Genomic DNA, 14,921 nt, shown 5'->3' with positions numbered 1-14,921 from the left:
CTTCTGTTGATGGACAGTGCAAGGCCTACCTGTGCCAGGTGAGTCAGCATGGACGATAACGGAGGCGCTGTCATAACGTATATTTTATTATTTGAAAAACCTTTTTAAAAGTACATGTTTTTCCTTGATTATGGTTTATCTTACTTACGAAGGTTTTAGACTGATATAGTTACAGATGTAGGTTTTTAATTTGAGCCAGTTTGCTACAACAGGAAAGAATCCTGCAGCAACAGAAAATGTTAATTATTACGTGGATTATAATTAATGAACATTTTTGTAGGGCTTGATACATTTTTCGTACGGGAAAATCAAGTCTGATATTTCAGAGTGGAAATTACAAACTTCAGAAGCCTTTTTAAACCTCAAATACACTTCAAGTTTTATAGTTCCTGCAGTGCAGTAAAGTTCTCTTGCAAGAGGGCGATCAAATTAAGATCCTACATCTGTAGGCTACTATTAAAGGGAATTGACAATACAATTTTACTCTCTATTTAATGTTAAACTACTCTTAACTCATGCTTCCCCTAATGAACTTTGGTATTTATTAATCTATGAATTAATTAAAAGCAATAGTCACTGAATATCAGTTTAACATTCAGAGGTGTTGTGGGTGTCCCACCTGTTTTTTTAAATTAAGTGTTTCAATTTTTGAAGAGCCCGGCCAATGTAACCTTATCCCTGTGTAAGCCGCTACAGGTGCTCTGTACTCTCCAGGGAGATGGGGGTGGAGAGGAGCCTCCGGGTGTGGTGTGGTTGAGGGACGGTCAATCCCTGGATTACGCTGACACCAATCAAGTGTCACTGTCACTGAAGGAGGTTGGCTGACCATCAGTGAACTCAGGTCTTTCCTTAGTATGACTCTCTCTCTGTGTTTACGTTATGTCAGTCAGAACAACAATGCATCTTATTTTTAAATATATGTCTGTCTGTCTGTCTGTCTGTCTGTCCTCAGAATTGATCATGTGAAGCTGTCAGACATTGGGAGATACTGTTGTATGGCAACAGTTGGGAGGAAGGACTTGATGTCTCAGGAGGGGCACATTCAGCTGGAGGGTAAAGTGTCCCTTTTCTCGTTTTAATAAAATGTCTGTCTATATTCTACAATATCTTACTGAAATTTCATAATCTTTTCAAGGAATCACACATTTCTCAGTGAAGCCTCATGACGTGACAGTGGTGGCTACTGTTAGCCTCAGCCTGCAGTGTTTGGCCCGTGGGCCTCCAGAACCAGTCAGGATCATCTGGCTGCAGAACGGAGGACCACTCAACACGCTACAGGACCCAGTGTCCCATTCTCCCTCTACTCTCAATATCACAGGCAAAGACTGTCTTATTTGCATGCCACACGTAGAACAAATCAAAATCAAATCAAATATCAAAATCAAATCAAATTGTATTTGTCAAATACTTTGTAAACAACAGGTGTAGACTAACAGTGAAATGCTAATTTATGGGTCCTTTTTCAACAATGCAGAGTTAAAGATAAAAAAAGAAAACATTTACATAGTGACACGAGGAAAAAGCATTTCTGTTGTTATGTATTGTGTGATGTAAAACATATTTTCAGAGGCAATTCTTTCATAAAAGAGGGTTGATAAAATCAAAAGCATTCATTATATCACTGACCACCTCTCTGACTGTCACCATTTAGGCCTCAACCATACCAGCAGCTTCTCCTGTGAAGCACACAACAGTGAAGGTGTGGCTACCTCAGCCTCTGGAACTGTGCCGGGTCCGTACCAACAGGGCAGGGGTGCAACAGACATTACTTAACATGTTGATAGGATTGGTTTTTATCCATGACTATCTCTCTTTCTGTCTTGGAATAGTGGTTCCCTCCCAGGCACAGAAAATCCAAGTTGTAGAGGTCAACAACTCTTCCCTACACATCTCCTGGGAGCCTGGCTTTGGAGGGGTATATCCTGTCTCTGTGTGTTCTATACGGGTAAGACTAATCCAAGAAACTGGTGTGACTGACTATAGAATAGTCTAGATACAGAGCCAATCTAAAAGTAACTGCTCATGAGTTATACACAGGGTATAAAACATTATGAACACCTGCTCTTTCCATGACATAGACTGACCAGGTGAATCCAGGTGAAAGTGGTATTAATGTTTTATGCACTCAGTGTACCATGATTGATATTTCAGGCAGCTCCGTCTGGTCCTGACCGGAACACGTTGCGTAATCTCCTGATCCATAATCAGAAGGTCTATGTACCACCTGCTCAACACCTGATCCCTGAACTGAAGCCCTACACCTTCTATGACGTGAGGGTGGCTTGCCGTAGTAGTCAGGGTGCTTCCCCGTGGACACCATGGGTAACACTGCACACAGCTGAAGGAGGTAAGCTGTACGCCACAATCTTCCACCCACAACCCATCAGTGTTTATAAAATTATATTACTAATGTTTTTCGTTATTATAAAGTAGATGCAGGGAGTCAGGAAGCAGGTGCAGTTAGTGAGTTTAATAACAACAAACATGGAGCAATACAAAACACGAGAAGCGTCTGACATGAAAACAAAAACAATACTACCTGATGACTAATAACAAAAGAGTGCTATGTAAAGGATAAGTAATCAAGGGATTAATGAAGTTCAGGTGTGACCGATGAGACGAGGTGTGCATAATGATGGTTGCCAGGTATGCGTAAAGATGGGTTGCCAGGACAAGTGGTTAGTAGACCGGTGACGTTCAGCGCCGGAGCGGGAGTTGACGTGATAGTTATTTGTATTCACTTCTACATTTCTTAGTCCTTTTGGCAGATGATTTCATCCTGACTTACAATAAGGGAATTCAACAAGTGCAACAACACCTATGTAGCAGAGCTGAGAGACATACAGGAAATATGGGAGGAGCAACGAGAGTAGTCTCAGTTGAGTGACTCACTGTGAAAGACTGGTTTTGGAACAAAGATTGTTCTTGAAAAAACTATTTGGGAATTGGTTAAACATTCTCAAGTGTTTTTTGATCAAATAAACTGAAGAGATAGGGACCCGACATTAAATAAAGATTGTCAGTGCTATTCCTCTGAGATGGTAATAGACAGTCAAGTTTGCCAGTAGGAATACTCCTCCGCTCCATCCTCAGTGTTTTAAATATAAACCTCTATATTGAGTGAGCTGCCTGAGTGAAGGAGGAGGTACTGAGAGCAGGAGGGAAACACATTAAACATGGTCTATTCATGGTTTGGCAGAGGTGGTGCAATCCTGCTGTGTCCATAATGCCGCAGTGTGTTTGAATTAAGGCTAGAGGAGAAGCGTTTTTTTCTCATGCTTTCCACAGTCTGCAATGTAGACATGCTTGTGAAAAAGGGAAAGAGAGACTTTCGAAGAGAAAGGGGAAACAGACACTACCACAGTGGTGTAGTGCACATCAACCCATGCTGACCTATATATCATTTTCCTGAAGTAAAATGAAGTTGTCACGTTCGTTGAACTGAGCGGACCAAGGTGCAGCGTGGTAGGCGTACATTTAACTTTTATTTAAAATTAAACCAAGAAAACAACAAAATACAAAAACGACTATAAAGCTACATGCAGTGCAGAAAGCAACTGAACACAAATAAGATCCCACAATCTAAGGTGGGGAAAAGGGCTGCCTAAGTATGATCCCCAATCAGAGACAACGATAAACAGCTGCCTCTGATTGGGAACCATACTAGGCCAACAAAGAAATAGAAACATAGATTTGCCCACCCAAGTCACACCCTGACCTAACCAAATAGAGAATAAAAAGGATCTCTAAGGTCAGGGCGTGACAGTAGTCAGGAAAAACGGCAATTCAATCAAATCAGTAACCAGATTTTAGAGTTGAAATAAAACACCCTTCTTGTGCTGTGAGAATGTAAGTTTGGATTCATTTGATTTGATTAACTACACAATGTTGACTGTGTGGAGGAGAAAAAAAAGACATCGTACTGGTTCTTTCCGTAAGTTTGTTGTTGCATGCAGTGGAAGACTCATGAATCTGAGGTCTTTGTGTAACCTAACCATTTAGACTCTTTACTCTGTTTCTTTATCTGAAGATAGCATGCACACGCATGAGGTGGCACAGATCTTCAAGGTGTGTGTGTGTGTGTGTGTGTGTGTGTGTGTGTGTGTGTGTGTGTGTGTGTGTGTGTGTGTGTGTGTGTGTGTGTGTGTGTGTGTGTGTGTGTGTGTGTGTGTGTGTGTGTGTGTGTGTGTGTGTGTGTGTGTGCGTGCGCTATACTTTGTGTTGTAAATAGAGCATATGTTCCCGACCTCCCCACAAAGATGTACAGGAATATTTTGGAAAGATATCTTATCTCTCTCACCTACAGTACATCTCTCAACAGGAGTCAGAGGTGCTTAGGCAGAGGGAGAGACAGACAGAGGGTTGGAGGGATAGAGGGAGAGACAGACAGAAGGTTGGAGGGATAGAGGGAGAGACAGACAGAAGGTTGGAGGGATAGAGGGAGAGACAGACAGAGGGTTGGAGGGATAGAGGGAGAGACAGACAGAAGGTTGGAGGGATAGAGGGAGAGACAGACAGAAGGTTGGAGGGATAGAGGGAGAGACAGACAGAGGGTTGGAGGGATAGAGGGAGAGACAGACAGAAGGTTGGAGGGATAGAGGGAGAGGGAGAGAGACGGGCTACAAGAGTGGAATACCTCACTGCTAACATGCCCCAGGTAACACACACACACACACACACACACACACACACACACACACACACACACACACACACACACACACACACACACACACACACACACACAGCCACTTTAATAATGGGAATTGATGGGAATTGATGTAAAATATATCACTAGCCACTTTAAACAATGCTACTTAATATAATGTTTACATACCCTACATTATTTATCTCATATGTATACGTATATACTGTACTCTATATCATCTACTGCATATTTGTAATACATGTATCACTAGCCACTTTAAACTATGCCACTCTGTTTACATACTCATCTCATATGGATATACTCTACTGCATCTTGCCTATGCCGCTCTGTACCATCACTCATTCATATATCTTTATGTACATATTCTTTATCCCTTTACACTTGTGTGTATAAGGTAGTAGTTTTGGAATTGTTAGCTAGATTACTCGTTGGTTATTACTGCATTGTCGGAACTAGAAGCACAAGCATTTTGCTACACTCGCATTAACATCTGCTAACCATGTGTATGTGACAAATAAAATTGGATTTGACACACACACACACACACACACACACACACACACACACACACACACACACACACACACACACAGTGTAATGGGTATCTTTGCTGTTGTTCTTTTTACCTGTCTTAGGCTGTTATGGAGTCAGTTCAGTCCTCTGAGCTAGCTATCCCTCTCTCTAGCCTCCTGGGCAGTGTGTCCCTGAGTGTGAGTGCCTGTACTGTTGCAGGTTGCGGACCCTGGAGCCCAGTCCAATCCCTCAAACAGAAGCACCCTGGTCAGTCTGGACAGAACCGAGGGAGACAACAGGATGGCTGTGATGGGTCAAGGAGAAGGGAAAACAGCAGGAGATTCAAAATGAATATTTGAGGGGCTGTGTTTTCTAGGTTGATTTAATCGGTAGCACATTATGCTATATATGCAATTATACTGAGACAAAGAGAGACATGCTTTGGGTATGTACCTATAGTTCTCCCTGTACAGTGTTGGAAAAAGTACCCAATTGTCATACTTGACTAAAAGTATAGATACCTTAATAGAAAATGACTCAAGTAAAAGTCATCCAGTAAAATTCTACTTGAGTAAAAGTCTAAAATTATTTGGTTTTAAATATACTTAAGTATTAAAAATAAATGTAATTGCAAAAATATACTTAAGTATCAAAAGTAAAAGTGTAAATAATTTTAAATTGCTGATATTAAGCAATATGGGGTGGCAGGGTGGCCTATTGGTTAGAGCGTTGGACTAGTAACCGGAAGGATGCAAGTTCAAATCCCCAAGCTGACAAGGTGACAAATCCCCAAGCTGACAAGGTGACAAATCCCCAAGCTGACAAGGTGACAAATCCCCAAGCTGACAAGGTACAAATCTGTCATTCTGCCCCTGAACAGGCAGTTAACCCACTGTTCCTAGACCATCATTGAAAATAAGAATTTGTTCTTAACTGACTTGCCTAGTTAAATAAAGGTAAAATAAAAAAATAAAAAAAATATATACATTTACGGATAGCCAGGGGCACATAACAGACATAACTTACAAATGAAGCATTGGTGTTTAGTGAGTCCGCCAGATCAGAGGCAGTAGGGATGCCCAGGGATGTTCTCTTGATAAGTATGTGAATGGACCATTTTCCTATTCTACTAAGCATTCAAAATGTAACGAGTACTTCTGGGTGTAAGCGAAAATGTATGGAGTGAAAGTACATTATTTTCTTTAGGAATGAGTGGAAGTAAAAGTAAAAGTTGTCAAAAATTTAAATAGTATTTTTTTTTTAATTAAGTGCTTTACACCACTGTCCCTGTATCACTTTGTTCCATTGTTTTTCATTACTGTCAGAGGATTCATTTAAACCATCTGTGTGTGCAACAGGAATACATTTTACCCTATGAGGAACGCTGGTGGGGATTTTGTGGTGAGATACAGTGCAGGACGCACCTACAATCGTTAGTCAAATGAAGCCACATGTGAGTTGCCATGCCAGTGACATAAGAGAAACAGTGCAGGATGAGCGGATATATTAGTTATTTAAGTGAATGATTGGAATCAAATGATGTGTCGTGCAGGGTGAGAGTTCAGGAACAGATGTTGAGGCTTGGATTTCATCCTGTTGCTCAATGTTGTTCTGTGCCAGATGTGGAGAAGCAGAGTAGTGTCATGATCTGGCTGTTAACACAACCCTTTGGATTTAATTGAGAACAGAATACAAATCTTGGTAGAGTCATACTGCTAGTATTTCTAGGGGTCAAGGCACCTACACCTTTTAGTTGATTTATTACAATAAAAATGGAAAACTGTCTAAATCAGGTGATCCCAAACTTTTTCACGCAGGCCCACCTTACAGTATTGGGGAACATTCCCCCCTGCACGCACGCCACATCTATTTCTATGGTACAAGCTCTGTTCATGACACAAACTGTTCACACCCCTCTTGTTGGTGGAGAGAAAATGTTGCAGGTTTAAAGCTTATTTCCTGCAATTCTACACATTTTGTCATGTCTAAGGTGTATTGATGTGATATTTGAGTGACTCAAACATTACAACAAAATCTAAGGGCTTAAAAACCCAGCTAAATAAATATGGACCAGTTGATCTGGACATTTCTGACAATTTATAAATAGCTCTCTAAGGTCTGAAATGACTGACATGACAAGAGGAACTGATGATGCACTTCCCAATACTGAAATGTCACCTTGTGCATTCTACTTTTACAATGTTCAAGAGTAAGTTGAAAGCTGGAGTTCCCCCCCTGCCGACCCCTCGCAGGCGTGCCCCACAGTTTGGGAACCACTGGTTTAAATCATAGTTTCGGGGTGTGTTTGTTGATAGTGTGAATATAGCATTGTTATGGTGAGGTAAACAGGAAGGAAAAATATATACTGTAAGCCTGGAGCAGCTTAACAATAATGGCTTCATGATCTGGGTTGTTTTTCAAAACCGCAGCAGAAAAATTATATCATGTGTTACTGAGCCGGGATTTCACAAGAACAACATCCTCTGTAAGGGATCACTCTGATATGTTTTGGCAGTTGTTTAAGGACAGTGGGGATTCATGCTAAAGTTATTTTTCCATGTTTTCAGAAATCCCTGTATCAGTGTAAGGGACTATTATCTATCCCTTTCCACAGTGAACAGCCTGGTGATTAGTGATGAATTGAAGCAGAGGTTGCAGGACGTGATGGTGGACAGTCACAAGCTGACCCTGGGCAAGACCCTTGGAGAGGGTGAGTGAGCTCTGACTGAAGCCTTTATCATACATGATGTAACCTAGACATGAACTACTCAGGCTACGAGTAAACATCCCAGGCCCTTAAGAGGCTTAGATCCCCAGATACACCCACCTGACTAACAACTTACTTACTCTGCAGGGGAGTTTGGCTCTGTCCAAAAGGGCTTCTGGTGCACCAACAGACTGTCCTCAAAGTAGCTGTGAAGACCATGAAGAGTGAGTAATCAGACAGTGTCAGTTTCCACCATGCCTCTCCCATATTTTACCTGAGTCACCTTCTCCTCCCTCTCACCTTCTCTTAGTTTCCATCTGTACTCGCACTGAGATGGAGGACTTCCTCGGGGAGGCTGCTTGTATGAAGGAGTGCCCTATATGAAGCATGGGGACCTCTACAGTTTCCTGCTCTACTCTAGACTTGGGGACAATCCTTTGGTCAGTTCCCTTCCCTCCCACACAGATCGTAAAGTTTTTGTTACACAAATACATTTTAGCATTGTGGCCTTTCTCCTTTTATGCATTTTCCATTTGTGCTGCTGTATAGCACCCCCTGTTGGAGAAAACTGCCTCATCTAATCCTCTCCGTCTCCTCTCCATCCATCAGTCCCTGCCTTCTCAGATGCTGGTGAAGTTCATGACAGACATCGCACGGGGAATGGAATACCTGAGCGACAAGAGGTTCATCCATAGAGACCTGGCAGCGCGAAACTGCATGTGAGGATTCTCACCTCTCTTTTGTCAATGTGTTCCACTCTTTCTCACACAATCTCTTCAATATTTTTCTGTGAAAGTCTTGCATGTTGAGTGATACAAGTAACAATACAGTGTTTATTATGTTGTACATATCTGTCCTGCAGGCTGAATGAGAATATGACTGTCTGTGTGTCAGATTTTGGCCTTTCTAAGAAGATCTATAACTGGGGACTATAGACAAGGACGCATTTCAAAGATGCCAGTGAAACGGATCGCTATGGAGAGCCTGGTAGACAGAGTTTACACCACCAAGAGTGATGTGGTGAGAAATCCTTCCTGACTTGGTCTGGCTACATGATGTGCTCCATGTACCCCTCTGTATTCGTGTTTTAAAATCCTTCGACATACAGTGCATTCAGAAAGTATTCAGATCCTTCAGATAGAGGGAAAAAAGGTTTTTAGACATTTTTGCAAAACAGAAATACCTTATTTACATAAGTAATCAAGTTAGTATTAAGTAAGTACGTAAATATTTAACTAACAAGGACTAAATACAAGTACAACATTTGTGACAGTTGCTTATTATCACTCTCTCTCTCTCTGAGTGGTCGTTTGGAGTGACTATGTGGGAGATAGCCACCCTGGAGTGGAAAACAGTGAGATCTACGACTACCTTAGGCAGGGCAACCGCCTCAAACAGCCCCCTGGCTGCCTGGACACCATGTGAGTTTCTAGTTCTGGATCTGTACACATAAATCCTTGAATAGTATGAGTTGGTTCACTGAATTATCATTATTTGCTGGTATACAGTAGAGGCAACGTAACCTTCGTGGAGTACCTGAAATGGTGTTTATTTTTTCTCATGTTGTATAAGCCTCAGTCATCCCCTCCTCTCCTTCATACTGTAGCTACTTCCTGATGTTCTCCTGCTGGCTGCTGAGTCCAAAGGACTGCCCAGGGTTCCCCTCTCTGCGCTGTGACCTGGAGAAAGCCCTGGAGGATATGCCTGAGCAGGAGGAGGCCGATGACCTGCTCTACGTCAACATGGAAGAGCCCTCAGGCTCTCTGTTAGGGGCCATTGGGGGCTGGGAGCCCTTTGGACTGCCTCATCCGTCCTACTGGAAGAACATGGGCAATCTGGAAACAATCCAGATGCATCATCATAATCATCATGATCATGCAGAACGCTATGTTCTCTGCCCTCAGCACAAGGCCCAGCCCAGCCCTATCTCAATGACTATGGACAGCCCTCAGCACAAGGCCCAGCCCTATCTCAATGACTCTATGGACAGCCCTCAGCACAAGGCCCAGCCCTATCTCAATGACTCTATGGACAGCCCTCAGCACAAGGCCCAGCCCTATCTCAATGACTCTATGGACAGCCCTCAGCACAAGGCCCAGCCCTATCTCAATGACTCTGTGGACAGCCCTCAGCACAAGGCCCAGCCCTATCTCAATGACTCTATGGACAGCCCTCAGCACAAGGCCCAGCCCTATCTCAATGACTCTATGGACAGCCCTCAGCACGAGGCCCAGCCCTATCTCAATGACTCTATTTACAGCCCTCAGCACAAGGCCCAGCCCTATCTCAATGACTCTATGGACAGCCCTCAGCACAAGGCCCAGCCCTATCTCAATGACTCTGTGGACAGCCCTCAGCACAAGGCCCAGCCCTATCTCAATGACTCTGTGGACAGCCCTATGCACAAGGCCCAGCCCTATCTCAATGACTGTGGACAGCCCTATGCACAAGGCCCAGCCCTATCTCAATGACTCTGTGGACAGCCCTCAGCACAAGGCCCAGCCCTATCTCAATGACTCTGTGGACAGCCCTATGCACAAGGCCCAGCCCTATCTCAATGACTCTATGGACAGCATGAGCTGGATGGCCTCCTCTTCGAGCATCACTTTTCAGCTCCAGGCATCCCACTCCTCCACTCTCCTGCTGGACGGACAGGTCAAGGATGGGACCGTAGGGTGTTCAGGCAGTGAGGCTTAGAGAAAATACAGTGACTACCAGTGGTTGTATAGAAATACTGAAAAATGTGGACTGAAATGCACTTTTTATTGAAATACTGTTGTGTAGTCAAATGAACAAGCTCTAAAGAAATCATTGATTTGTTGTGCACAGACACTGCAGTAAATTATTACTAATGTGCAGCCCCCCATCACATGCTAAATATCTTCCCAATATTAAGTTTAGAAATCAAATCACCTAATTCAACCTATGTGTGTTATAAATTGGTATAATCATCTACTGAAAGAAAGCTACATCAAACTGCAAGTGCATCAATACCTTTATTTAATAAACCAATGAACAAACTCATTAATAAACCAATCTTTGTTTTAAGAACACAAAGTTGTGAGTTCTTGTAAACTAAACAATGTATTGGATACAATAATGCATTCATAGTGTTGAATAAACTAAAAACTAAAAAATACACAATCCCTAGTTACTACGTTAACAGCACAGTAACCATAATTAGTTATATTGAGGAAAAATAAGAATAATCAACATTATTATTAATCATTAAACAGAGACAGAGAAGGTTTCAGGAAAAGCTGTAGTGTTTGCAACACAAATGTTGTCAGTTGAAAAGTAGCAGTTGAAGAGAATTTAAAGAATTTAAAAGTATGGCACTCAACACATTCAACGTACCGTGTGAGTGGTTTTAGAGCTGTTCCTGTGGGATGGAAAATCAAGCGGAATAGTCAAATATTATCAAAGAGATTGTTGTGTCATTAGTCTCAGAGTGCATTGTTTTAAATGAAAAATCAATGTACTCTGTGACTATCTCCCACGTAGTCACTCCAAACGACCACTCAGAGAGAGAGAGCGAGAGCGAAAATAAGCAACTGTCACAAATGTTGTACTTGTATTTAGTCCTTGTTACTTAAATACTTACTTAATAAATTATGTAAATTAGGTATTTCTGTTTTACATTTTTTATAGAAGTACCAGCCACTATACTTTAGTTGGGCTTGTAGTAGAAAGTAGTACACCAATGCAACTAATAAAGTTTGTTCAAACAATTTAGACACTGAAATTTGACAGAAATGTACATTTGTATTGTCTACAAACACAGACAAACAATGTGCACCGTGTGTGAGAGATGACATTGATTGAAATATGTAATTGTTATTGCTACATATGCACTTCAGTATTTCCCACATTCATTCACCCATTTCAAGAACTGACATGGTAACAAACACATCTTCTAAATGCAGTCATTTAGTTTGCATGTGTTTGGCCTATTCCAACAAGAGGGACAAAAGCCCTCTTTTGGTCTAGCACTATAAATGTGCCTTCACCCTGGTCTGTACATCATAGTACAGCTATTTCAGTCTGGTTTAGTACGGTTACAGTATAGTACAGCTATTTCAGTCTGGTTTAGTATGGTTACAGTATAGTACAGCTATTTCAGTCTGGTTTAGTATGGTTACAGTATAGTACAGCTATTTCAGTCTGGTTTAGTATGGTTACAGTATAGTACAGCTATTTCAGTCTGGTTTAGTATGGTTACAGTATAGTACAGCTATTTCAGTCTGGTTTAGTATGGTTACAGTATAGTACAGCTATTTCAGTCTGGTTTAGTATGGTTACAGTATAGTACAGCTATTTCAGTCTGGTTTAGTATGGTTACAGTATAGTACAGCTATTTCAGTCTGGTTTAGTATGGTTACAGTATAGTACAGCTATTTCAGTCTGGTTTAGTATGTTATTAAACTTACTAATTGTAGTAGTATGTTACAGTATGTTATTAAACCTACTAATTGTAGTAGTACATTACAGTATGTTATTAAACCTACTAATTGTAGTAGTACATTACAGTCTGATATTAAACCTACTAATTGTAGTAGTATGGTTATGCAAGCTGATCCTCATATTGCTTTCTGAAACAGTCGCCAGCAGGGAAGAAGTCCCACGCTCGCTCCTGGTACATCTTCCACACATATGACTCCTGCAACAGAGGACAGTAGGATAGAGCATGAAAAGAAGAGACAGCCAATTGAAATGAATGGCGAGGAATTTGGTGTCACAAACAGAAAGACTGACAGACAGACTCACCTGGCCAGTGTGCTCCGTCTCATCTTTGTTGATGAGGTACATTAAGAAGAACCTGCAGAGGACAGACAGGCAGGTCATTGTGATGGCTGATGGACATGGACACACACTGTTGACTGCCTGACAGGGAGAACACTCACATGTAGTTGGCCAAGTTGTGTTCCTCTAGGGTGTGGGTCTCGAAGCCGTGCGGCGTCGTATCAAAGTAGTCGCTTCCAATTCCACAGATGAAGCACTTGGTCTACAAGGATCAAATAAACAGAAACGGTAGACAAGATGCTGGTATGTGCATAACTATCTGACTCACTCACCTAAAACTGAGGAAAGCCATAAAATAAATGATTTCTACCTCCATGTCTTCCTTAACCTGCTCCTGTTGGTCTCTGAGCTCTCCGAAGGCGTCAATGATCAGACCTGTAGGTAGCACACAAGCTCACAGCCTCACTGGAGAATGGAATTATAACTAGATATCTCCTTCCATCCATTCAGTATGCCCAGACAGAAATGGGCCTTGCTTGAGGTATACTGTACAGTAGTTGGGTAGTGTTTTGGACTGCATAAGAGGGACGGGTGCCTTACCCTGGATGATGGCCAACAGGATGACAATGACAAAGAAGAAGAAGGTGATGTCAAAGATGACCCGGTAGAGCTCGTACACGTCTCCTGCCGGGTCCTCGATCTCGTCCCCTATGCCACCGCCAGCACGCACGCCCACATACATATGGAAGAGGTAGCACTGACGAACAGTGGAGGGAAGAGAGCACATCGAATATAGGGCAGGAGTAAGTAGACTCCACTATACACCATATTGTATACCACACAGAGCAGACCAGAGACAGAAACCCTCACTCACAGTCATCATGTCGTCACATTTCATATCCGGCTCATCCTCATCTTCACTCTTGTTGTAAAACTTGCGGAAGAAGATAAAGGCCACTACAGTGTAGAGATACACCACCACTGCCAACAAGCCCAATGTCATCATGAGCTAGGAGGGAGACAGGGAATGAGTAGAATCAGCCACACATTCACGACACACGGAGGCTGGAAGAGTCTTCCTGGTCAGCTCTTACTTGTTTCCCATTGTGGGTGACAGAGGACAGGATAGTACGCAGATCCTTCACACCGATGGCTATGTCCAGCAAGTGACAGGCATAGAAGAAGTTGTTGTAATGTCCAAGCAAGGACATGATCGTGTACCAACACAGGTAGAGAAAAGTCTGGGGGGAATAAGATTGAAATAATATGCAGTTTATTGTCTACAACTTACAGTATGAAGACATACAGTGCATTTGGAAAGTATTCAGACCCCTTGACTTTTTCCACATTTTGTTGCGTTACAGCCTTACTCTACATTTACATAGGTATTCAGACCCTTTACTCAGTACTTTGAAGCACCTTTGGGAGCATTTACAGCCTATAGTCGTCTTGGGTATGACGCTACAAGCTTGGCACACCTGTATTTGGGGAGTTTCCCCCAGTCTTCTCTGCAGATCCTCTCAAGTTCTGTCAGGTTGGATGGGGACGACTATTTTCAGGTCTCTCCAGAGATGATCGTTCGGGTTCAAGTCTGTGCTCTGACTGGGCCACTCAAGGACATTCAGAAGCCACTGCTGCATTTTCTTGCCTGTGTGGTTAAGGTCGTTGTCCTGTTTGAAGGTGAACCTTCACCTCAGTCTTGAGCGCTCTGGAGCAGGTTTTCATCAAGGATCTCTCTGTACTTTACTCCATTCATCTTTCCCTCGACCCTGACTAGTCTCCCAGTCCCTGCAGCTGAAAACATCACCACATCATGATGCTGCCACCACCATATTTCACCGTGGGGATTGTGCCAGGTTTCCTCCAGACGTGACGCTTAGCAATTCAGGCCAAAGAGTTCAATCTTGGCTTCATCAGACCAGAGAATCTTGTTTCTCATGGTCTGAGAGTCCTTTAGGTGCCTTTTGCAAACTCCTAGAGGGCTGTCATGTGCCTTTTACTGAGGAGTGGTTTCTGTCTGGCCACTCTACCATAAAGGCCTGATTGGTGGAGTGCTGCAGAGATGGTTGTCCTTCTGGACGGTTCTTCCATCACCACAGAGGAACTCTGGAGCTCTGTCAATGACCATTGGGTTCTTGGTCACCTCCCTGACCAAGGCCCTTCTCCCCCGATTGCTCAGTTTGGCCAGGCGGCCAGCTCTACGAAGAGTCTTAGTGGTTCCATTTTAGAATGATGGAGGCCACTGTGTTCTTCTTGGGGACCTTCAATGCTGCAGAATTTTTTTTGTAC

The 14,921-nt window shown here is 42.6% G+C and overlaps 1 protein-coding gene, 1 long non-coding RNA gene and 1 pseudogene across 2 annotated transcripts in view; 2 read left to right on the top strand and 1 right to left on the bottom strand.

The window, feature by feature from the left end:
* The first annotated feature begins 1,022 nt into the window (after positions 1-1,022).
* On the top strand, positions 1,023-10,586 carry LOC139388200 (uncharacterized; annotated as a pseudogene).
* LOC139388771 (uncharacterized) lies at positions 6,447-9,027 on the top strand. The gene is made up of 5 exons (XR_011629331.1): positions 6,447-6,635; positions 7,797-7,892; positions 8,200-8,329; positions 8,499-8,608; positions 8,784-9,027. It is a non-coding gene; the product is annotated as an uncharacterized lncRNA (long non-coding RNA).
* A 1,867-nt stretch (positions 10,587-12,453) lies between the features above and the next one.
* The window catches only part of LOC139388770 (ryanodine receptor 1-like), a 91,485-nt gene continuing 89,017 nt past the window's right edge, over positions 12,454-14,921 (bottom strand). Inside the window, exons 100-106 of the mRNA XM_071135681.1 lie at positions 13,727-13,873; positions 13,507-13,641; positions 13,233-13,389; positions 13,003-13,067; positions 12,794-12,894; positions 12,657-12,708; positions 12,454-12,549 (exon numbers count right to left, since the gene is read on the bottom strand). Coding sequence (XP_070991782.1) covers positions 12,454-12,549; positions 12,657-12,708; positions 12,794-12,894; positions 13,003-13,067; positions 13,233-13,389; positions 13,507-13,641; positions 13,727-13,873 — 753 coding nt within the window. The remainder of the gene's footprint in view (positions 12,550-12,656; positions 12,709-12,793; positions 12,895-13,002; positions 13,068-13,232; positions 13,390-13,506; positions 13,642-13,726; positions 13,874-14,921) is intronic.

This window comes from Oncorhynchus clarkii, chromosome 29, assembly GCF_045791955.1.
Source record: "Oncorhynchus clarkii lewisi isolate Uvic-CL-2024 chromosome 29, UVic_Ocla_1.0, whole genome shotgun sequence".
Lineage (NCBI taxonomy): Eukaryota > Metazoa > Chordata > Actinopteri > Salmoniformes > Salmonidae > Oncorhynchus > Oncorhynchus clarkii.
Note: the sequence above shows the minus strand (reverse complement) of the source record. Positions and strands in the feature narration are given on the sequence as shown.